The 26,112-nt window shown below is 36.4% G+C and overlaps 1 protein-coding gene across 1 annotated transcript in view; it reads left to right on the top strand.

Annotated features, from left to right (window-relative positions):
• The window catches only part of LOC148941332 (octopamine receptor beta-2R-like), a 219,701-nt gene extending 193,905 nt beyond the window's left edge, over positions 1 to 25,796 (top strand). The window contains exon 4 of the mRNA XM_089104149.1: positions 25,668 to 25,796. Within this exon, the coding sequence (XP_088960275.1) occupies positions 25,668 to 25,796 (129 nt within the window). The remainder of the gene's footprint in view (positions 1 to 25,667) is intronic.
• The last annotated feature ends 316 nt before the right edge of the window (positions 25,797 to 26,112 follow it).

Genomic DNA, 26,112 nt, shown 5'->3' on the forward strand with positions numbered 1-26,112 from the left:
TTTTAAATTGAAATAGAACTTTTTATATTCCGTGAAAATAATCACATGTCTGGTATTGCTTTTTCTATCTTCCACAGAAAAATTTAGAATTGTACTTTAAATTTCTTTATGTCTTTGTGAAATATAGAACTGAAGTGGAAGATTTTTATTTTCTATGGTGAAATTATAATTGAATTTTGTTCTTTTGTAAAATTCAGAAGAGAACTTGAACATTTCTTCACTTCGTTGAGTAACTTGTAAATTGAACTAGAACTTTTTTTCTTACGTGAAAATATTCACTTGTATGGTATTACTTTTTCTATCTTCCACCGAAAAATTTAGAATTGTACTTTAAATTTCTTTATGTCTTTGTGAAATAGAGAACTGAAGTGGAATATTTTTATTTTCTCTGGTGAAATTAGAATTGAAATTTGTTATTTGGTAAAATTCAGAAGAGAACTAGAACGTTCCTTGACTTCATTGAGGAAATTGTAAATTGAACTAGAACTTTTTATTTTCCTGGGAAAATATTCAAATGTATGGTATTGCTTTTTCTATCTTCCAGCGAAAAATTTAGAATTGAACTTTAAATTTCTTTATGTCTTTGTGAAATAAATAACTGAAGTGGACGATTTTTGTTTTCTCTGTTGAAATTAGAATTGTATTTTGTTCTTTGGTAAAATTCAGAATAGAACTTGAACTTTACTTGACTTCATTGAGGAAATTGTAAATTGAACTAGAACTTTTTATCGTCCGGGAAAATATTCACAAGTATGGTATTACTTTTTCTATCTTCCTAATAGAAATTTTGTATTTAACTTTAAATTTATTTATGTCTTTGTGAAATAAAGAACTGAAGTGGAAGATTTTTATTTTCTCTGGTGAAATTAGAATTGAATTTTGTTCTATGGTAAAATTCATACGAGAACTTGATCTTTAATTAACTTCTTTGATGAAAATGTAAATTGAACTAGAAATTTTTATCTACATTTAAAATATTAACAGGTATGGTATTAATTTTTATATCTTCAACCGAAAAATTTAGAATTGAACTTTGAATTTCTTTATGTCTTTGTGAAATAAAGAAGTGAAGTGGAAGATTTTTATTTTTTCTGGTGAAATTAGAATTGAATTTTATTCTTTGGTAAAATTCAGAAGAAAACTTGAACCTTTCTTCACTTCGTTGAGGAAATTGCAAATTTAACTAAAACTTTTTATCTTCAAGGAAAATATTCACAGGTATGGTATTACTTTTTCTATCTTACAAAGAAAAATTTAGAATTGTACTTCAAATTTCTTTATGTCTTTGTGAAATAGAGAACTGAAGTGGAAGATTTTTATTTTCTATGGTGAAATTAGAATTGAAGCTTGTTCTTTAGTAAAATTCAGAAGAGAAATTGAACTTTACTTGACTTCAGTGAGGAAATTATAAATTGAACTAGAACTTTTTATTTTCCGGGAAAATATTCACAGGTATGGTATTGCTTTTTCTATCTTTCACCGAAAAAGTTAGAATTGTACTTTAAATTTCTTTATGTCTTTGTGATATAGAGAACTGAAGTGGAAGATTTTTATTTTCTATGGTGAAATTAGAATTGAATTTTGTTCTTTGGTAAAATTAAGAAGAGAACTTGAACATTTCTTCACTTCTTTGAGGAAATTATAAATTGAACTAGAACTTTTTATTTTCCGGGAAAATATTCACATGTATGGTATTGCTTTTTCTATCTTCCACCGAAAAATTTAGAATTGTACTTTAAATTTCTTTATGTCTTTGTGAAATAAAGAAATGAAGTGGAAGATTTTTGTTTTCTCTGAAAAAATTAGAATTGAAGAATGTTCTTTGGTAAAATTAAGAAGAGAACTTGAAATTTCCTTGACTTCATTGAGGAAACTGTAAATTGAACTAGAACTTTTTATCTTCCGGGGAAATATTCACAAGTATGGTATTACTTTTTCTATCTTCTACCGAAAAATTTAGAATTGAACTTTAAATTTCTTTATGTCTTTGTGAAATAAAGAACTGAAGTGGAAGATTTTTATTTTCTCTGGTGAAATTAGAATTGAATTTTGTTCTTTAGTAAAATTCAGAAGAAAACTTGAACCTTTCTTCACTTCGTTGAGGACACTGTAAATTGAACTAGAACTTTTTATCTTCCGGAAAATATTCACATGTATGGTATTGCTTTTTCTATCTTCCACCGAAAAATTTAGAATTGTACTTTAAATTTCTTTATGTCTTTGCGAAATAAAGAACTGAAGTGGAAGATTTTTGTTTTCTCTGGAAAAATTAGAATTGAATTTTGTTCTTTAGTACAATTCATTAGAAAACTATAAACTTTATTCACTTCTATGAGGAAAGTGTACAGTGAACTAGAACTTTTTATTTTCCGGGTCATTATTCACATGTCGGGTATTGATGTTTCTACCTTAAACCTAAAAATATATACTTTAAATTTATTTTACTTTATGTATTTGAGAAATAAAGAACTGAAGTGGAAGATTTTTGTTTTCTCTGAAAAAATTAGAATTGAAGAGTGTTCTTTGGTAAAATTCAGAAGAGAACTTGAACTTTCCTTGACTTCATTGAGGAAATTGTAAATTGAACTAGAACTGTTTATCTTCCGGGAAAATATTCACAAGTATGGTATTACTTTTTCTATCTTCCACCGAAAAATTTAGAATTGAACTTTAAATTTCTTTATGTCTTTGTGAAATAAAGAACTGAAGTGGAAGATTTTTGTTTTCTCTGGTGAAATTAGAATTGATTTTTGTTCTTTGGTAAAATTCAGAAGAGAACTTGAACTTTCCTTGACTTCATAGAGGAAATTTTAAATTGAACTAGAACTTTTTATTGTCCGGGGAAATATTCACGTGTATGTTATTTCTTTTTCTATCTTCCACCGAAAAATTTAGAATTGTACTTTAAATTTCTATATGTCTTTGCGAAATAAAGAACTGAAGTGGAAGATTTTTGTTTTATCTGAAAAAATTAGAATTGAAGCGTGTTCTTTGGTAAAATTCAGAAGAGAACTTGAACTTTCCTTGACTTCATTGAGGAAAATGTAAATTGAACTAGAACTTTTTATATTCCGGGAAAATATTCACTAGTATGGTATTGCTTTTTCCATCTTCCACCGAAAAATTTAGAATTGAACTTTAAATTTCTTTATTTCTTTGTGAAATAAAGAACTGAAGTGGAAGATTTTTGTTTTCTCTGGAGAAATTAGAATTGGAGCACGTTCTGTGGTAAAATTCAGAAGAAAACTTGAACTTTTTTTATCTTCAGCGAAAAATTTGGAACAGTATTTTAAATTTTTCATCTCTTCGAGATAGATCTGAACTAAAGTGGAAAATGTTTATATTATTTGGAAAATTAGAATTGATTAAAAACTAATTTCTTTTTCATTGAGAAAGTGGGTGAAAAAGATAAGTACTTCAAGTTGGAAAATGGGTTTAGGAGGGACATTATGAAAGGAACTTGTTCTAAAAGTATATAATAAAGCAATAAAAAGTGTTAAAAATGGTGAGGGGGTTCTTGGGAGGGGCCGGGGGAGGGCGTTGGGGTAGCCAGGGGCCGTTGAGGGGGGGTGTGGTCATATGGGCGCCTGTGGGGACCTGTGGGGACCGGGGTGAGCCTTTGGGGGTCTGGGGAGGGTCTTTGCTCGACTGAGAGGGTCCTTGAGGACCGACTGGTCCGTTAGGAGCCCGATGTACATTTCTGGACAGGGTGAGGGCCTTTGGGGGTCCGGGGTGCCCTTGAGCACCGAGTGGGCCCTTTGGGGCCCGGTGGGTCCGTTGGGGGTCTGGGCGACCCTTGAGGACCTGGGGAGGAGCTGTGGGGTCCGGTGTTCCCTTTGGGGTCCGGTGGTCCCTTTGGGAGCCCGTTGGACCTTTGGGGACCTGGTGAGGGTCTTTGGGGGTCCAGTGGGTCCTGTGGGAGCCGGGGGGCCCTTTGAGGACCGGAGGCCTCCGTCGGGGTGGGGGTTGAGCCCTCGGGGCCCGGGGGGAGCCCTGGGTGCCGGGGGGGGGCCGTGGGGGACCGGTGGTGGGCTTTTGGGGATCGGGTGGACCTTTGGGGACCGGGGGTGGGCTTTTGGGGTTCTGGTGGACCTTTGGGGACCGGGGGAGGGCTTTGGGGGGGCTGGGGGACCTTGGGGGACCGGGGTGGGCCTTTGGGGGCTCGGGTAGGGCCTTTTTGGGGTCTGGGGCCGTTTGGGTGCCTGGGCACCTTTGGGGACTGGGTGAGGGTCTTTGGGGGTCCGGGGGGGTCCTTTGGAAGCCCAGAGAACCTTTGAGGACCGGTGGCTTCCTTCGGGGTTGTGGTAGGGGGATCGGAACCTTTGGGAGTTTGGGGGGCTTTGAGGACCGGGGCTTCCTTCGGGGTGGGGGTAGGAGGATTGGAACCCTTTGGGGTTGGGTTAGAGGACCTCACAACACTGTTCAAATGAAACTTGTGTATTATAACGACCACACTCAAAACCTCCTCCAAAATCTATTCAAAAATCTTCTTTTAAAATGTCTCTATCTGTTTCACCGAAATAGTTCCATAACCTGTCTAAAACGGTTTCGCCCAAATAATCCCTAAACGCAAATTCAGCGTGTTCCTTTGTTATTGGCATCTCTGCGTCAATGAATTTCAAATTAGATGGAAACCTTTTCGCGCGCTAACACAATTCATCGCTAAGATGTTTCTTGCCTAATTGTTTCCATGGCCTTTGGTTATTAATATCCATTGGAGTTCTACTAGTAGAACTGTTCACGAGGCAAAGACATTAATGATTTTGGATCTATTCCTGGAGAAATGTTTCTAGGCGAAAATTTTTAAAGTCTGACAGATGATGTCATTGATTGATTGATCTGTCAAGAAAGGGAAATTTAAAGTCTGATAGATGATGTCATTGATTGATTGATCTGTCAAGAAAGGGAAATTAATTTGTTGTTTCTAAGTGGAATTATTGATTCACGATATGTGAATTGAGGTCGACAGCACAGGTGTTCTGACTCGTGACAGCACCACGTGGTTTATGGTTTTCCAAGTGAGAAACTCGTGACAGGACCACGTGGTTTATGGTTTTCCAAGTGAGAAAGTTCCTGTTTTTCAAATTCTCACTTGGAAAACCATGAATTTTTCAAATTATCACTTGAAAATACATTAATTTTCATAGTCTCACTTTAAAATCCCAAAACTCACACATACCTGTCTCAACCTACTTGGTTTTTAATGGTAGAAATTGTAAATTAATGGTTTTAGTAGTGAGAATTTGAAAAATTCATGGTTTTTCAAGTGAGAATTTCATCTGTTTTTTCATTCTCACTGAGAAAACCATAAACCACGTGGTCATCGTGGGAGTCAATAAGGCCATTCTACTGGGGCTTACATTGGGACTACCATATTATTAATAATGGATTCACCTGATCTAGGATATCCATTGGGATACTTTTAAAATTTTTGAAACATACCTCTAAGACAGTAGGATCGCCGACAAATTTCCATCTATCCATTAAATTGATATCAAGAATGTTTATCATTGCAAGAAATAAAACTAGACCTAAGAGGGTATTCCGGGGTATGCCATCGCAAATTTGTAGGGCGTCAGAATATTCATTTATATATTTGACAAATTGTGTTCTACCAGAGAGGAAAGACGCAATTATTCTTACTAAATGGGAATCAACTTGAAATTCATCAAACAGTTTTCCTACCAATATTTTGTGGTAAATTGAATTAAAAAGCTATTTGTAAGTCCACTGCTACAGTAGTGAACCAGGTGTTGTGTTTTTCAAGTGTCTTGCGCATTGTGTCCGTAAGGTGTTCAAGATAGTTGGCGGTGAATGTAGAGCGTAAGTTTCCAAATCCATGCCATTATACCCTGAATGCGGCATTAGTGTTCAACCCTTGATGGGGTGAACACCATCGGAATCTTGTCGAATATGAACTATATTTATATCACAATATAGAAGTGCACTATACGTGAGCACAGAATAGAATGATTTACAATTGTGTAAGGCTTTGGATGATTTCCCAGACTAGAAATGGAGCAGAGAAATAGGTTTTTGTATCTTGTTTAATTACTTTGTTTTTACAATGTGAATTAATAAGAATATAACTCCTAATCAATAGTTCAAGTTCAATATGGGTTTTAATAAAAAAAAAAAATGTATAAAAATACACTTAACTCAGTTCCTTGTGCATTGATGCACGTTTGGGCCCGTAATAATTGCACACTCTAAATACAACGTGGCCTCCTGTCCTCTCCAATTTCCACCCCGAATCGCCATCAAATAACAATAAATTTAACACAACTTCTCCTCCGCTCACACCCCTTAAAGTATCAAACTAAAATATGATAATTAATAATAATATCGAAAAATTCTAAACTTAATAATAATAAAATGAATCTAGTAAATAAATATTTAATCTTTTATATATTTTTTCACATTCTTTTTAAAGGAGTCGAGAGATCTATATGACTTCAGCTTTTGCGGAAGTGCATTCCACTCTCTAGCACACGCAATTCTAGGAGAAAATTCCGACCTAGCTGTCGGTGTCGGGGGTATATAAATGTCTAATGAAGATCGTGTATTTAAACTATGGATTTGTGATGCTAGTGTAGATAAGTCTTTAAATCGTGATGGGAGTTGTTCCTGAAAAATATTTACAACAAAAAACGGTGCAAGATAGTCTGTAAAGGGATGTCATTGATAGTTTGTTTGGTGCTGGGCCTACAATTTGAAGTGCTTTATTGTGAACTGAGTTTAGTCTCTGTAAATGTGTCTTGAAATTAGATTGCCAAACTGTAGAAAAATAATGAATGTGAGGCTTGATAACTGCATTGTAAATCAGGATCAGTATTTTTTTTACTGATCCTTATTTTTTTTATTCATTCCATCCGTGGCATATTGTCAATGTATTGTTAAGCCCCCAGCCTGGAGGCAGTAACCCTTTATGGTCTGAGGCTCGACTCAATTTGAAGAGTATTTCCGTAATGATAGGCCCCGGCAAGCTAAGCTTATAGGGATAAGCGACCTTTGGCATTTTAGCGACCATTTTAGAGACCTCACCAGAGTTAAGATGAAGCTGATTCTGTTTGGAAATTGAAATCGACATTGTTTATACTTCAAAACACCCTCAAAAGGACCGAAAGATTTTCTAGTAGCATTATTATAAGTTGTTATTCAAGCAAATAGGCTGCTCCAAATATATATGGCTTTTTCCTGAAAATGTTACTAGCCCTATTGTTTCAACCTGAACTGGATAAGGAGAAAATACATATGAAGATACATAATCTTTTGACTAAAGGAACAATTTTCTATTAGGGAGAACAGGAGGAGGTGATACGATTGTGCAAAGGAACTCCTGGTATACCCAGAATAATCTTGCTTTATCATGAGTTTTATCTCTAAGAGCACAGAGCAGGACATGGATACAGTGGCAGATCCAGGGGGAGGGCGAGGGGGGCGCGTGCCCCCCTGACGCAGTCTAAAGCAGTGGAGTTTACTTAATTAACGCAAGTTTGCGTTAATCTAACTTGCTCCTAACGCAAGTTTATCGGATCAACCTTTCAAAAAGGTTGATCCTTAAAAATTTTCAATTTTTAAGGATGACAACTCCCTCACAGCCCTCAGGGCGAGGGTTGTAATTTATGCCCTGGGGGCATATAAGGGTTTATAGAAAGCATTGTCGTAGAAAATCAAAAAGGGCTCATTCGATTGGAAATTGAAAGTGCAATTGTCCTTTTTAATAGTCGAAAGTAATTGGAAGGCTTGACATTTTTATAGTAAAGATCGATGTTGGTACAATGTATTATTATCATTTATTTATTTATTTCTTGTTTAGACCAAGACACTTCGTATCGAAGCAGTTGTCGTACTAACTTCGAAAAGGGCTCTTTCGATTGAAAATAGAAAGAACTAATGCCGTGTTTCATAGTCGAAAGTGATTAGAGGTCAACTAGTCCCCCTCCCACGCCCACCCTCCCATTTGCCCATTATGTTTAAAAACTAAACGTTGTCTTAAGATTAAATCAAAATCCACTGTGTTAATGCTAATTCCCAATAAGGCATCTCAGCAGTATCCCAAGAACGACTAAGAGTATTATGTTCAAACTTTCGGGGCTACTTCTGCTCTTAAAATTTAACCAAATCAAAGTAGCGCATCCAAGCTATCAAAGAAAGTAAACAGATTTTTTTTTGCGAAAGGTATCAAGTTTTCTATTTCAGTTCAACTAGAGGAGGTAAGAAACTAAATTAAACACTACTATTTGTGTCCAGATTTTTAAAAGGGTGTATTTTGTTAAAAATTTCTGAAAATTTCTCCAGAATACAAATAGCAGCCAAAACTATAAAGTCTTAAATAAAACAAAAAGATTTAAAGTATTATTTTCTATTTCTCTGAAAAGACTATGCCAATGTAAAACAATTTGAAATTAATTGCTGAAAAAATACAAATGAATGTGCATTGTCAGTTTAATATACATATATTGACTCAAAAAAATATAAATGAATGTGTATTGTCAGTTTAATAGACATATAGTTATATTTATTATTCAAAATGTTAATATTATTTCTACATACGTTATGAGTTTTCTGTTCGTTAGGCGTGGAGGATGGCTCTTTCAAAGTTCTTATCAGATGGGTTTGAGGAAAATAGGGCTTGGAGGGGGGGGGGGCTATTTTCCCTCCGATCTCTTTTGACTCTTTAAAAGTGAACGAGCAATTTCAATTTCCAATCATGTGAGCTCTCTCCAAAGTTTACACGAGCATCCCTTCCATTAGAACTATATATACCCTCAGAGCATTACTTACAACGCCTGCCTTCGGGCCCTGGATGGTTGTGTCGACCCCAAAATTTTTCATTATATGATCTTTGAACTATATTTAAAACAATGGCTACCTCAAAGTTCTTATTGGATGGGTTTGAGAAAAAAATGGCAAGGAGGGGGGGGGGGCTAGTTGCCCTCCGATATCTTTTGACTCTTTAAACATGAACTAGAACTTTCAATTTCCAATCAAATGAGCCCTCTCCGAAGTTTATACGAGCATACATTCCATAAGAACCATGGAGTTTTTCTTATCTGACCTTTCAACTATTTTTAACGAAATGGCAATACGTAAAAGAGTTTTTGTTATATGATCTTTGAACTATTTTTAACAAAATGGCTACCTCAAATTTGTTATAAGATGTATTTGGGGAAAAGGGCTTGGGGGGGGGGGGGGCTAGTTGCCCGCCGATCACTTTTGACTCTTAAAGAGGGCACTAGAACTCTCGGTTTCCAATCGAATGAGCCACCTTTGAAGTTTATACGAGCATCCCTTCGATAACAACCATATATGCCCCCAGGGCATAATTTATAACGCCAACACCCAGGCCCTGGGAGCCTGCGTCGACACCGGAGTTTTTGTAATCGGAACTTTGTACTATTTTTAACAAAATGTTTATCTCAAAATTTTATCTGATGCATTTAGGATGTAGAAGGGGGGGGGGGCTAGTTGCCCTCCGATCTCTTTTGCATCTTAAAAAGTGAACACGAACTTTCAATTTCCAATCAAATGAGCTCTCTCTGAAGTTTATACGAGCATTCCTTCCATAAGAATTATCTATACCCCCAGAGCATTACTTACAACACCTGCCTCCGGGCTCTTGGGGGTTGCGTCGACACAGGAGTTTTTCTTATTTGACCTTTCAACTATTTCTAATGAAATGGCTTTTTTTTAATTTTATCGGATAGGTTTGGGGAAAAAAGGGGGTGTAGGGAAGGGGTTAGTTGCCCTCGGTTACCTTTTGACTCTTAAAAAGTGAACTTGAACTTTAAATTTCTAACGAAATGAGCCCGCTTGGTAGTTTATACAATCATCCCTTTGATAAGAACCATATACGCCCTCATGATAACACTTACAACGCCCACCCCCGGGCCCTCGGGAGGTTTTGCTGACACCGGGTTTTGTTATCTAGTTTTTTAAGAATTTTCAAAAAATGGCTATCTAAAACTTTATAGGGGATGGGTTTGGGGGAAAAAGGGCCATGGGGGAGTTAGTTACCATTAAATCTCTCGACTCCTAAAAAGTGAATTAGAATTTTTAATTTCCAATCAAATGAGCCCTCTATGAAGTTTATACGAGCACCCCTTTCATAAGAACCATACAAGCCTTTAGAGCATAACTTAGAACGCCGTCCCCCGGGCCATGGGGGGGTGTATTGACACAGGAGTTTTTCTTATCCGACTTTTGAACTATTTTTAACAAAATGTCTGTCTCAAAATTTGCATCAGATGGGTTTGGAAAAAGAAGGCTTGGGGGGGCTAGTTTCCCTCGGATCTCTTTTGAATATTAAAAAGTGAGCTCTAACTTTCGATTTCCAATCAAATGAGCCCTCTCTGAAGTTTATACGAGCCTCCCTTTCATAAGAACCATATATGTCCCCAGGGCATAACTTACAAAGCCTGCCCCCTTGCCCTGGGGGGTTGTGTCGACACCTGAGTTTTTGTTATCTGACTTTTGAACAATTTTTAAATTAATGGCTATCTAAAATTTTTATCGGATACATTTTGGGAAAAAGGGGCATGGGGGGTTAGTTGCCGTTCAATCTCTTTTGCCTCTCAAAAATTGAACTACAACTTTCTATTTCCAATCAAATGAGCCCCCTCTGAAGTTTTTACGAGCATTTCTTCTATAAGAACCATATATGCACCCAGGGCATAACTTACAACGCCAGCCCCCGGACCCTGGGGCGTTGTGTTGACACCGGAGTTTTTGTTATATGATCGTTGAACTACTTTTAACAAAATGGCTATCTCAAAATTTGTATCGGATGCATTTGAGGAAAAAGGGCGTGGAGGGGGCTGGTTACCCTCCGGTAAGCTCTTTTTACGCTTAAAAAGTGAACTAGAACATTCTATTTCCAATAAAAAGAGCCCTCTCTGAAGTTTCTATGAGCACTGCTTCCATAAGAACCATATATGCCCCCAGGGCATAACTTATAACCCTTGCCCTGAAGATTTTGGGTGGTCCTGCAGTGTCCTGCTCAAAGATATAATTTCCAGAGCTTTCAACTACGTTGAACAAAATGACTATCTCAAAATTTTGATTTGATTTTCTTGGGGAAATGGTGGGTGTGGAAGGGGTGTTAGTTGCCTTCCAATCACTTTCGACTATCAAAAAGGGCACTATCCATTTAAATTTCCAATCGAATGGGCCCTTTTTGAAGTTTCTACAACAACACCTTCTATAAAAACCTTATATGCCCCCAGGGCATAACTTACAATCCTTCCCCTGAGGGCTTTGGTGGGGGGGGGGGTGGTCATCTTCAAAGACCTAATTTCCAGAATTGTCAACTACGTTGAACAAAATAACTATCTCACAATTTTTATTGGATTGTGTTTGGGGAAAAGGTGGACGTGAGAGGGGGTTAGTTTCCCTCCAATCACTTTCGACTATTTAAAAGGGCCCTAGCCCTTTGAATTTCCAATCGAATGAGTCCTTTCTGAAGTTTCTACGACAAAGCTTTCTATAAAACCTTATATGCCCCCTGGGCATAACTTACAACCCGTGCCCTGAGGACTGTGGGGGGAGCGTCCTCCTCAAAAAAACAATTTCTATCTGGAAATCAACTACGTAGAACAAAATGGCTGTCTCAAAATTTTGATTGGATGTGTTTGGGGAAATGGTGGGCATGGAAGAGGTGTTTGTTGCCTTCCAATCACTTTTGACCCTTAAAAAGGGCACTTGAACTCTTGATTTTCATTCGAATGAGCCCCCTTTGAAGCTTATACGAAAACCCTTTCCATATGAAGTGCCTCTGGTAAAAAAAAATAATAATAAAACATTGAAGCCGTATGGCCTTTACTATAGGCAACGCTATAGCGTTACCTCCGATAGACACCCTTTTTCCAGGGTTCAACTGGAGCCATTCATTAAATTTTGGCTTAAAGCTACTCTTGAAAGGACCAAGACTTGAGATAAGACTGGAATTCACCCTTGATGCAGTGATGTGATAGTTGCACATGTCCCTTTCTTGTTTGCTAGACAAGATCTGACAATGCTTCTCAACTTTTCTGATTGCTTTGTCGATATTAGCTTCAGGTTGACATTCACTACAGTTTATACCATCTCTTGTCTTTTTCAGATAATTAAGAAGGAATTTTTTCCTAATTTTGGAATGAGCCACAGTCGCTCTAATGAGTTTTATCTCTTCTAAATGTACTCGGAACGTCTTATTCAGATTTGTATGATGTGGACCGTGGCCCCCAGCGACTTTCGTTTGTACTCTCTGGGCATTCCTAAAAAATACGGTCGTAAGCAAAAAAAATAAAATCATCTTCTGCTCATACCCATGTAGGGTTGGAGCGGACACCCCCCCCCCCATCACGATCTGAAAGAGAAAGACATCTGAACAAAGAGCAAAAAAGACAAGATAGATAGCGCTGTTATTTTCTTCTTTTTTTATTCAAGAATGACAGGAAAATTTAGAGAAACAAGTGAAAAGCTTTCCGGCATTATGCTTTCGATTTAACACAGAAATATTCAAGGTGCAAGAAAAAAAATTGACATTTCTAAAACAGTTCTTGCAGTTTAACTTTTGAAAGGTTCAATCAACCAAACTAGGAATTCTTCCTTGAGGCACGAAGGTTAGATGGCACTCTTACTAATTTTGATATAATTATTCACTAATAGGTGCCGGAGTAATTGAGAGCGTCTAGTTTAATCGACGTCTGGTTTGACCCTTATCCCCCTATTGTTTATGCTTTTAGGTTAAATTCATCATCTAGAGCTAATGGCCCACCTTTTTCTTATTGTTGATGTCTGGGAAACCACTAAATATATTTTTTGTATTTGCTCGGATTACAACTTCAAACTTTACTTTTCATTCATAAAACTCAGGTTATCAAAAGATGGTTGCTCCGCTTACTAAATCATTTATTACCACTACTGCTACTAGTCACTCATTGCAGCATCGGATCACCTGAGGCCAACGTAACTGCTCACGCTTCTCATTCACCAAAGTCTATAGAGCTTCACTCTTTACTCTTCCCCATAAAGTTTAAAAATTCCTTTAAATTATTCCTTATTTTTCTTCCCCCTTTATTTGAGGATGTCCAGCTCGTTGTTTGGCCCCACGTGAAGGGCGAAAAGGTACTATTTTTGGCCATCTGTCATCCTTTGTCTATAAGACGGGACTTAGTCCTCCTGATGTTAATTCCTTATTGCCGTACAAATGGGGATCGAACCACTTTTATCACACAGCTTATAGTTAAAGGCCAGTTAAACATGTACTGAATTATTCTTAGATAACTCCGTTATAAAACACGTAATATATCTTCCTCGACCATTCGAAGCAAAGTCATTCTTGACTGATATCATTACCGTGCTCTCACTATCCAATTCTTACTTTGAATCGGCTGCTTTACTTTTTATTTATTCACAGCATCCACCATCATTGCAAGTATACCCTCCAGATAGGTGAAACCAGAACCGTCACGTATTGGGGGGAGGGGAACCCCCCCCTTCAATGTTTTTGGGCACTTGGTAAAAAAAAATGAGTCGGTGAAATCGGGGACCGAAGCACCACGATTTTTCCGACGCTGCCAAAAATTGTTGTACGGTTAAATAAAGAGCATGAAAATAATGACATAACGTATACCCAAATCTCAATCTATGTCGGTAAATGCAGCGGTTTACCGACTCGTGCAGTGATTTTTCGTATCAGATTCAAAACGGACACTATACTAATTATTGATAAGGAAAGGTCTGTGAAAATGACCAGGCAGTCGGTAAAATCCTTTGCCCCCTCCCCAAAAATTTTGTCTAGTAACGACCCTGGATGAAACTACCCACCGAGATGATTTTTCTTGTCAGCTAACATCACCTCTTTTGAAATCCCATAAGCATACGATAAGGTATTCGATGCTGGCAACCAGTTATATGGTTTATACGCATATCACAGTAAAGAACTATAAAATGTCAATCCAAATGCAATACTCAATAAATTGATGTTCTTTATAAATGAAATTTATAATTATGTACACGATACGTAAAATATTGAATCAGTCAACATAAATTCTACAAACCTAGGTATTGAACTGTTACGCATAAGGACGCTTATACCTTGCTGTAAGAATACCAAGTCCTATTTGGAATGAAAACTTTTTTTTTGCTTGTCCTATTTTGCGTATCAACTTGTTTGAAAATCCTATGTAGCATGAAAACGACTGTGTTGCATGAAATCATCTATATCGCATGAAAGCGTCTGTGTCGCACGAAAATGTCGTTGTGATCATAAACATTTTTCCTACGGTCAACATTTCAGAACACTCGACACACTTTTCAGAAAAGCAAAAAAGACAAACTTGAATGTTATCTTGGAATTATTTTTAAACGGCCTATAAGGACTGCCATCCTAATTAATCACAAAAGCACAGCTGTCTTTTAGGTGAGCCTAATGAGGCACATGTTGAGTTTCAACTTACGAGCTTTATTTGGTACTTGTGTGTTATGGCGCCTATCTCAAGTTCTTCATCCATTGACGCATTGTAGAACCGGTTTCTTCGTTAGTTTCTTTCAGCTTAGCGTGAGACAAGACAAAGAGAAGCGACAAAATATATGGGAAATATATAATTTGGGCTATATATTTGCACATTAGGGTGGGGGTGGGAGTAAAGTATTTGGACAGTGTGAAGTTAGAAAATAGTTCTTAGTTCATGATATGGAGAATAATTGTACCTAACACAATTTGCACGCAGACCCGCTATACTTTACCCCCACCCCCTCATGCACAAATATATAGCGCAAATTGTTTATTTCCCATCTATTCTGTCACTTCTCTTTGTCTTGTGTCGTGCTAAGCTGAAAAAAACTAACGAAGAAACCAGGTCTACAGTGCGTCAGTGGATAAAGAGCTTAAAAAAGGCGGTACAACAGACAAGTACTCTTTATTTTGAAACATTGTAATGCATATTTAGAGAAACTATAAATTTAAATAATTCACTTATATTTAGCTCGGTAACTATTACTTGTTCTTTAACAAAAGAAAAAAAATAACAAATGAGAAACAGAAAAGTACACATCATTGACCAAACTAACTGTCTGGAAATAGATAGATTTCATTTCGAAACCGATTCTCGATCAGCCTCGGAAAATAATTGAAGTAAGTAAAATTTTGTCCCTTTTCCACTATTCTTGATTTACATAAAATTACTTTAGTAAGGAAATAGAGCATAATCAAAATATATGATTCAAAAATAAGAGAGTTTAGGGGAAGAACTGTGTAAGAGTTTCTAGAGACAAATGTAAAATTTTTACAGTTTATTTGTGGTTCTTTTATTTTTGCCTTGGGAGGAATGGTAGAATATGATCCTATTTCTTGTTTTATGTCCCTTAATGCATATTTTATTGCTATAAAAAAGTAAAAATTTTCTAAGGAACGGATTTTATATCTTATGTCATTAGTTAAATGAAGTTCGTTAAATGCCAGGTTTATTACAGAATTTTATCTCCAGTGAAAGTTTCATTTTCTATTGGGTTTTGGTCTCTGGCACAACCTCAGAAGGCTCATTACAACTCATCAAAGCATAATTTTTTATGTCAATATAGGTGAAAAGGAAATCTTATTGTTGGAATTAGTTCAGCTGAAATTAAAAAGAAAACATTCTTATCTCAAATAGGATATTGAATGTTTAATTTTCAATATTCCAATTCTCATTTGCTCAGAACATGTGAATTACCATGGAAAGTGAAAATTAAATATGATTGTTTTAATTGGCTAAACGAAAATTTACAACACCATACTTATATCTTACATCATATATCAAATTTTTAATTTTCAATATTTCACTTTCCCATTGCGTGGAGTATTTGAAATACTAAGGACAGTGAAAATGAAATCTGACAGCTTGAATTGGTTAAGCGGAAATTTACAAAACTGTACTTATCTTAAAAGGTTAGGAAAAATCTGCAATTCAGTTTTTGATGAAAAAGACCCCAATATACACATTTGTGATTTTGGGTAGTAGTAGCGGCAAATTATAAAAAAAAACGCGCGTAAAAAATGAGCAAAAAATAAGCTAAGAACGTTACAAACACCAAAAACACTAAACAGTTTAAGAAAGTATAGCTTTCCTTTGAAGGTGTAGTGGCTTTGGGAATCATCAAACTGTTTGAATTTCTACGGAAGAAAATCGTTGTCAAATTAAAAAAATTAGTTTTGCGTAATTATTTTCATGGTTCGACGAGGCAACACTGACGAAAATTTGGTACTGCCCTAAAAACGTCCTAATTTTGAAACAACAAAAGAAAACTTAAAAAAGTTGGTTTTCAGGTATGAATACACCTAAGATGGGTCCAGGGGAGGGGAATATTTTTATTTCGATGTCCTTGGCACTTTAACGTATTGTTTTTCCTTTTGGTCTCTTTCGGCACTTAATTTCTATTTATAGTCACGCTCACTTGAATATCATAATGTTTTGCACTCAAACACTTTAAAACTGATTTTGTTTCCAAATTAATGAGTGTTTATTATGAGGACAGACGTGCGGCCGCAGATGTGGATCAAAACTAGAGGAGGGGTTTTGTTTGGTTTCTACTTAAATTTACATGAATGTGTCAAGAAAAAAAAGGTGAATCAAAAATAGTTGACTCTAGTCAACTAAAATGTTCAAAAAAAAAAAATATCGACACCATAATACTAGCCTACAGATATGTCAAACGAAGAGAAACAAATTCTAGCCAACGAATTTGTCAAGCGACAAAAATGGTGAGGTATTTATATTTGAAATCGTGACTCGGTTCAAATTTGAAAAGAATACTACAGTTGTTTTAATTACATAGCTTTTTATTTACATCTAAATTCACACCCAACTTTCAGTATAGTTAGAGTTCATATGGATTTGTTTAACTCTATGGCATGAATCTTATAAAGAAAAAAAAATCAAACAGTTCGTGGTAACGAACTGTAAGTAAGGAGCGACCCGGCTCAATAGTAACCAAAACTCTAAAAAAAAGGATTTTGATACCAATAGATACATCAAAAGAATCAAATTTATATGCTGGTTTCAAATATATAAATTTCATCAAGTTTAGTCTTACTCGTCAAAAGCTACGTGCCTGAGAAAATGTGCCTTATGTTCGAAATAAAGGGGCACACATCCCCTAAAAGTCAATCGCGGATGCGTGTTTTTTTGTATGTTTTTTCTGTTGTTTTTTTTCTAGGGGTTATCATATCAACTCAGTGGTCCTAGAATATTGTGCGGGGGCTTATTCGAACGTAAATTAAGCGTTCTAGTGCCCTTTTTAAGTGACAAAAAATGAAGGGCAACTAGGCCCCCTCCCACGCTCATTTTTTCCTGAATCTCACCTGATCAAAATATTGAGATAGCCATTTTGTTCAACATGGTCGAAAAATATAATAACTGTCTTTAATGATGACTTAATCCCCCACAGTCCCCGGGGGTAGGGCGGCAAATTATGAACTTTGCCCAATGTTTACATATACCTAGTATTGCTTACTGGGAAGTATACAGATGCTTTCAGGGGGAATTTTTTCTGGTAGTGGGGGGGTTGGATCGGGGCTTACGAGGGTGGTTCTTTCCATAGAAGAAGTTTTCATGGGGAAAGGGACTTTGCTAAGAAGGGGGCACCGGATTTACCAGAATTATTAAAAAAAAGATCAGATATTAAATAAAAAAAAAAACAGTTTTCAACTGAAAAACTTTTCAACCGAAAACTTTTCAACATCAAAACTTAAAACAAACAGAAACAATCACGTATGTGATTGAGTTTGCCCCCTAGTAAATACCTCGCTCTTTGCGCTAAAGTGTTTTTTAGTACTTTCATAAGAGCTATTTATTCTAATTAGCGGCCTTTGTGATTAAGAGGTCATTCTTAAATAATTGGAAAAAATTAAAACTTTAGCGTAAATAGCGTGTTATTGTCTATGGGGTTGAAACCCCCCCCCCCCCCCAGTATACGTAATAAAAATATATGAATATAGAAGTTCCTTACGTAAGTTAATTCGTAAGTTACGGATAGTTATTAATAATAAAAACAATCGTAAATAAAATTAAACAACTTTCGAGAAAGCCATTTAGCCAAAAAAAAAGTAAAATTAACATGCAAATTTCGTTTTAATTATTCATGTAAGGTGATCCAAAATCAAAACCTGCATTAATTTAAAAACGTTCAGAAATTAAATAAAAAAAGTTTTTTTTTAACTGAAAGTAAGGAGCGACATTAAAACTTAAAACGAACAAAAATTATTCTGTAAATGAAAGGGGCGGTCCCCTCCTCAACGCCTCCTCGTTACGCTAAAATTTTTTATTGTTTTGAAAAATAGAGTTTTGAGAAAGAGTCAAAATTTATCGTAAAGAGCGAGGCGTTGAGGAGGGGACAGCCCCTTTCATATACGAAATATTTTTTGTTCGTTTTAAGTTTTAATGTCGGTCCTTACTTTCAGTTAAAAAAACTTGTTTTTTTTTTATTAATGTAAGGCGTGGACTTGGTTTCCGCTCAACATAACCTAACCCATCATCGTGCCCAAAAGAGTCTATATCCAGTAAAAAGGTTGTCATAATACATTGAAGTAGGCTATTAAAAGTGAAATAAAAAGTGGATGAAGCGGAGATACGGCATACCAAATCAAAATGAAAAAAATTAGACATTTTCTTAAATAATTCTTGTCTATAATCCGGACCGTCTGCCGTTTCATTTTGACACTTCTACCTTCATTAGAGAATCAGTAATCTTTGGGTAATGAGCAAATATCAAAATATTAAATACCCAAAAAGTGAAGGTTTAAATGAGCGGTGCCAAGACATGGAAATTCAGTGAAGAAGGTAAGAGTTTTTTTCGACTTTTTGAAATGAAGATAAAAAAGGTATTATTCAAAGTCTAAGGAAGGGGGCAGGGTATTTCAGATTAAAAAAAAACTAATGAAGATGCAAAAGGAAGGTAAGTTTCAAAATCTAAGGGCAAATGATTGCAGCCACCCCACCCCCACTGCCCTCCTCGGTGTAGCTGATTAAATTGGAAGTATTTAAATAAAATGCTAATTTTTCGTGGTTTAATTTGTATAATTTTATTTTTAAACTTGCTAAAAAAAAACTTTCAGGTAGAAGTTCAATCACCTTATAGTTCATCGTTACTTTTGTTATTGTTATTATTCTTAATATCATTATTGTAAATTCATTTTCATTAGTGTTTATATTTTCAACACATTTTTACCTATGCTGTTGTAATTAATGAGGAAATGGACCAGTTATGTCTTGATATAATGTCTTGAGTAATATCTTGATATAATTTTTCAGCAAAGAATTTATGAATTTGGCATCATTCATCTCTGTCTTTTTAGCTTTTATAATATGTACAAATATGCTAGGAACCATCCTGAGGGAATAAAAAAGATACAAATAGGCCTTACTCGGGCGACTAAATGAAGATGAAGATGCCCGGAGGACCTCAGGACTACAGACAAAATGTATGCAATATACTTTTTGTCTGTGGTCAGGACACACCGGAATCCAGATTTATTCTCTGATCATCAGACGGCAAACTCAAGCTTTTTCGGTCTTATGTAAGCTTGGATGGTAAAAATTAAGTTTAGTTTAGATTGGGTTAGGAAAGGTTGTGCTAGATAAATGTAGGTTACAAATCTCAGAAATAAGTTAAAAACCTAACATAACCAAACCTAACCTAACTTGTCAACATCAAACCTTGCATGAAACTGAAAAAGTGGACTGGCAACGCTGACTAAATCCAAGGAGAAAAAAAGGTATTTCAGACATTCACCGGTGAATGTCGACATTCACCTATTTCGGGCATTCACGGTAACATATACACCAACTCGAATTGTTGTTGTTGGTTTTCTACTTTGAAGAATGTCAGGAAGTAGCAAATCAATCAAGTGTAAACAAAGATGCTGAGGCCAGGGTAATTGGATATAGAAACAGAAGGAATGAAAAGTAGATTAGCCGTATTGCCTGGCAGTTTATGGTAAAGAGAACGGAATATTGCGGTAAATGAACTTTTAAATACGGTGGTTGTCAAGATGGAGAGAAACTACCGAAGACTATGAATATCATTTTCGAAAAAGGGGAAATACCTGGTGATTTTAAGAAAGCTGTGCTTATATTCTTCTGTAAGAAAGGTAATAAAAGTGAGTATGGTAATTATAGTGGCATTAGCTTGGGTTCTGTAAGAAGCAATTTGCTTAGTGTGATGATACTTTTTAGGATTGGAGATAATATGGATAAAGTTCTAAGAGAAGAACAGTGTGATTTTAGGAAGGGGAGAGGATGAGTCGACCAAATTTTACTTAAAACGAACAGAAATTATTCTGCATAGGAAGTTGGCGGGCCCCTACTCTATATGTTTACGCTAAAGCCTGAGAAGTGCCTGAGTCATCAAGCCCCTTTAATCCCCAGTTTTGTACATCATGAGCAAGCGTTTGACTCGGACGATAAAAGAACTTTAGTAACGGTTCTATCCTTGTATGGTATACCAGATAACTGTATTAAAGTGATTAATGCTACGTACGTGAGAACATTGCAACGGCTAGGAAATAAATAACGGTTAGGTAGGAAATGAGGTTAGTAGCTGGTTTCATATTCAACCAGGAATTAAGAAGGGTTGTGTTATACCCCTATTTATATGGATTATTTTGATGATCCATTTAAAACAAATCAAAATGTCAAAGAGGTAGTAAAAAATGTCAAAAACGATTGAAAACTCGCAGGATTAAAAGGGAATAAACCAAATAAGAACACAAGGACAAACGAAAATAAAACACACTATAAAAAAAACGAAACAAAATTTAGTCTAAAAAAAGAGACTATTTAATGAAAGCTCAAAATTTGCAAATAAACATTAAACAATTGTAAGGTTAAAAGAGAGTAGTGGGTAGGGGAATCACTTGTTTAACATATCTACTTAGATATGTTACGGGACGAAAGTTCTTCTATATCTCTCATTGTAAAATTTTATTGGCTTAAGAAGAAGGATTTCTTTAAGTTGAACAAGGGAGGTGAGGTTGAAAGAGAGGCGGAGGAATCGGCTAGGTAAAAGGAAATTTATCTGGCGGTAATGGAGGAAATTATTGGCAAAGATCAAGGAAGTGCGTATTCTCCTTTCCTTGAGGGTGACCAGATTCGCTCTTTGACGAAGGGAGATATAAGGGGCTTTACCCTCAGTGAAGATAACTCTTAGGCACCTTTTTTGGACTACTTCTTTTCTGTCCGACAATTCATTGGAGATGCCATGATTCCAAACAGGAGAGGTATACGCCATGATTGGGCGAACAAATAAGGGTAGTGTCCACAAACAATTTGATTTAGGAAATTAAAAATTTTAAGGAGTTTAAGGAGGGGAAATCTGGCATTTGCATGTTTTAAAATGCTTTTAATATGGTAATCCAATTTTAAGTCACTTGAGATGGTTACACCCAGTCATTTTATAGTACTGACTGACATTTCACGGGAGTTTGGGCAGGCGAAAGAAGGGGATGTCTTAAGAAAATTAATTGTTAAAATTGGGGCTTACATTGGGACTACCATATTATTAATAATGGATTCACCTGATCTAGGATATCCATTGGGATACTTTTAAAATTTTTGAAACATACCTCTAAGACAGTAGGATCGCCGACAAATTTCCATCTATCCATTAAATTGATATCAAGAATGTTTATCATTGCAAGAAATAAAACTAGACCTAAGAGGGTATTCCAGGGTATGCCATCTCAAATTTGTAGGGTGTCAGAATATACATTTATATATTTGACAAATTGTGTTCTACCAGAGAGGAAAGACGCAATTATTCTAACTAAATGGGAATCAACTTGAAATTCATCGAACAGTTTTCCTACCAATATTTTGTGGTAAATTGAATTAAAAAGCTATTTGCAAGTCCACTGCTACAATAGTGAACCAGTGGTTGTGTTTTTAAAGTGTCTTGCGCATTGTGTCCGTAAGGTGTTCAAGATAGTTGGCAGTGAATGTAGAGCGTAAGTTTCCAAATCCATGCCATTATACCCTGAATGCGGCATTAGTGTTCAACCCTTGATGGGGTGAACACCATCGGAATCTTGTCGAATATGAACTATATTTATATCACAATATAGAAGTGCACTATACGTGAGCACAGAATAGAATGATTTACAATTGTGTAAGGCTTTGGATGATTTCCCAGACTAGAAATGGAGCAGAGAAATAGGTTTTTGTATCTTGTTTAATTACTTTGTTTTTACAATGTGAATTAATAAGAATATAACTCCTAATCAATAGTTCAAGTTCAGTATGGGTTTTAATTAAAAAAAAATATATAAAAATACACTTAACTCAGTTCCTTGTGCATTGATGCACGTTTGGGCTCGTAATAATTGCACACTCTAATTACAGCATGGCCTCATGTCTTCTCCAATTTTGACCCCGAACTACCATCAAATTACAATTATCTTAACACAACTTCTCCTCCGCTCACACCCCTTAAAGTATCAAACTAAAATATGATAATTAATAATAATATCGAAAAATTCTAAACTTAATAATAATAAAATGAATCTAGTAAATAAATATTTAATCTTTTATATATTTTTTTACATTCTTTTTAAAGGAGTTGAGAGATCTATATGACTTCAGCTTTTGCGGAAGTGCATTCCACTCTCTAGCACACGAAATTCTAGGAGAAAATTCCGACCTAGCTGCCGGTGTCAGGGGTATGTAAGTGTCTAATGAGGATCGTGTATTTAAACTATAGATTTGTGATGCTAGTGTAGATAAGTCTTTAAATCGTGATGGGAGTGTTCCTGAAAAATATTTAAAAGAAAAAGCGGTGCAAGATAGTCTGTAAAGGGATGTCATTTATAGTTTGTTTGATGATAGGCCTAAAATTTGAAGTGCTTTATTGTGAACTGAGTTTAGTCTCTGTAAATGTGTCTTGAAACTAGATTGCCAAACTGTAGATTGTAGATTGTGCATTGTAGATTGTGATTGTGCATTGTAGATTGTGTAGATTGTGCATTGTAAATCAGGATCAGTATTTTTTTAGGGAAATGGTGACTGAGTTTTCTCAAGATTCCAAGGTTCCTTGAAAGCTTCGTCTCGACACTTGCTATGTGGTGTCTGAACGAGAGGTTTTCGTCGATTAAAACCCCTAGGTAACGAACGTGTCCTTTTTCTGGTCTCTTGATAAGTCCACAAGAGGTTTCAGTACCTAGCATATCAGGAGCCAGCAAATCTATACGTGAAAAAAAATAAAACACTCGATTTGTCAATGTTGATGACTAGACGATTTGCGTCCATCCACAGGTACGTTTCTTCAAGAATGTCTTGTAGCTTCATTTTGAGAGACTTGATGCTCCATTCAGAGCTTGCCATAAGTGAGTCATCTGCAAATGCCGTTAGTTCGTCCTCGGCTTCTACTATAGACCCTGGCATCGTTTTTGGGTGACATAATTTGCAGCAAAAAGGGCAAAGACTTGCAGGAGTCCGTACTTGCTGAAGATCATTTACGTTAACAAGAAACAATACCGCTCCCAATTTAGAGCCCTGTGGCACCCCGCAGTTAACTACGACATCATTTGTATGGTCATTTCCTGTGTACATTTGACGATTTTCCAGGTAAGACTTAAACCAATCTAGGACTTGGCCACAAATTCGTGGTGCATGCTATCAAACGCTTTCTTAATATCTAGAAGCACTGCTGCAGGTAAAGCACCCGAATCTAGGATTCTGTTTACGAATAAACTTAGTGAAGTAAGGGCGTCTTCGGTTGAATGGCCAGCCCTAAACCCGAATTGGCGGCTGTTAAAAAAGCCTTTGGCCTCTAAATATTGGTAAAGCTGGTTTTTCATTGGCGTTTCAAAGACTTTCGAGAAAACTGATAACATTGAGATTGGTCTATAATTTTCTGTGTCTGTATGACTTCCACCTTTGTGAAGAGGTATTATCTTTGCCTTTTTAACATTTCAGGAAAGACCCCTTTATCTAATGAAAGATTTACAAGGTAAGTTAGCGGCTCAGCAATGGTCGTCACTACTGCTTTCAGTGCCTTTGTGTGGACCAGGTCGAAACCTGAAGCAGAAGAGCCCTTCAAATTTTTTATGAATAATTCGACCTCACCTGGTGTTACAGGACTCACTGCCATTGATTTCATACACTTCGGGCCAAGGTATTCTTTGTATGTTTTAGATGGTATCCCGACGAAATTTGCTGTGTTATCGCCGATATTTGCGAAAAATGTACTCAGCGATGTGGCAACCTGTGTAGGTTCGGTAATTTCTACATCATTCACGACCATTTTCGCTGGTAATGTAGAAGACTTAGTGGTTGGCCATAGTACTGAGTTGATAATTTGCCAAACTTTTCGACCATCCTTCCCGCTTTCCGTCAGCTTTTGCTGCAGGTAGCCACGCTTTGCTCTTCGTAACACAGTCCGAAGGACTTTCTTGTATTGCTCATACTCCTCTAGCCGCGCTAAGCTCGGAAAGCGTCTATAGCCTACTCTCCCCAAAGGTGGTTTTTCTTATTCACATAGGCCAGAAGACCATCCGTCATCCAGGGGCTAATTGGCTGGTCTTTTTTTCGTTTATTAGTTCTCTGATTTCTCACGCAACATCTACTGTATACATCCAAGAAATTCGAGTGAAATGACCCAAATGCTTCGTTTACATCTTGAATCTCCATTACGTTATCCCAGTTTAATTGCTCTAGTTCCTGTTTTAAATTCTTCAAGTTTTCCTCTGTTAAACATATAATCGGTAACATGGGGTTGATTCGGGACCTTATCTTAGCTGGTTCTTAAAGGCCGAGTGTTGCATTAATGGGGAAGTGGTCTGATGTGTCACTGACGAGGACTGCCACCGACTCTAGGAGCAAGGAGCTGAATATGTTGTCGATAAGTGAATGCGTACTCTCAGTAGCCCATGTCGGAATCGTAACAGCAGGATATAGGCCTGAACCTGCCATATTATTTAGCAAATCTGCTGCTTCGGCCGTTAGCGGAATACTGAGGCTAATATTAAAATATTCCATGAGAATAAGCTCATTTTTTTTACACTCTGCTAGCTCCAGAACTTGAGCCATATGTTCAATAAACTGAGACGTTGACCCTGACGGAGAACGATAAATTTTACCCACAATAACTTTTTTATTTGAGGACCGCCATACTTCTAGAAACAACGACTCGAAAATTCCTTCAATATTTCGTGTAAGGTCTTGCCTAGTTTGAACCGTGTGTGTGTCGCGGATATATATTGCTATACCACCCCTTTTCATCTGTTTTCTGTGGAGAAAATGGCTAGTGTAACCTGGAATGTCCAAAAGGCTGTCGGTTTGTTGTGTAATAAATGTTTCACATATACCTATACAATCTGGTCTAAGCTCCCGACATGACGACTCTAGATCAGAAAATGAGGAAAACAGTCCTTGGCAATTCACATAAAATACCGAAAGATGAGAATCTGAAGACCTCCCAGTAATTAAATTAGAAATTACATTTTACTTTTAAGTTCTGCCCTTAGGGCTTTTAGAGTGAACAAATGATTGTTACTATTGTCAAATTCAGACAAATAAGGAGATGTAAGGTTGTTCCTGTACCCTCTGATCCTAGACCCCAATCTTTTGAAAAGTTTCGGACATTTACTACTTGATTCTATGCCTACCCTCCGCTCACCCCACTTCATTTACAAAAATTGTCTTTTTAAGGCTGTAACAACAATATTATATTGTCGAATATTTTGGGTTGCTTGGCGTCAAAATCGAGCAATAGCTATTACGCTAGATGCAGATCTCATCAGAAGGGAGGTCAAAATTGCGCTGCTAATGGTAAGTTGAAACACAGTTTTAAAGTTTTAATCTTTATATTTAATTTTATTTTTACTGATTTTGATTTCACAGGTTTGATTTTTGATCAACGGTTTCTATTTTCTTTCTTCCTTTTGTTTTACTCTTATTTTTTTCTTGTTTGATTCATGTCTGCATGATGGAAAATTATTGAACAATCATTATTTTTCATTTATTTTAAGCTTTAGGGCATGACGGTTGTGTTAAGCTAGACCAACAAATATACAAGTGGTAGGTTCAAAATCCCTCCCCGTAAATTGTTCACTGGGGTTGGTTGAGATCCGACAACCCTTTTTGGAAAGATACT

Source organism: Artemia sp. Qi Xiang Cuo, chromosome 18 (assembly GCF_049724085.1).
Source record: "Artemia sp. Qi Xiang Cuo chromosome 18, ASM4972408v1, whole genome shotgun sequence".
NCBI classification, from domain to species: domain Eukaryota; kingdom Metazoa; phylum Arthropoda; class Branchiopoda; order Anostraca; family Artemiidae; genus Artemia; species Artemia sp. Qi Xiang Cuo.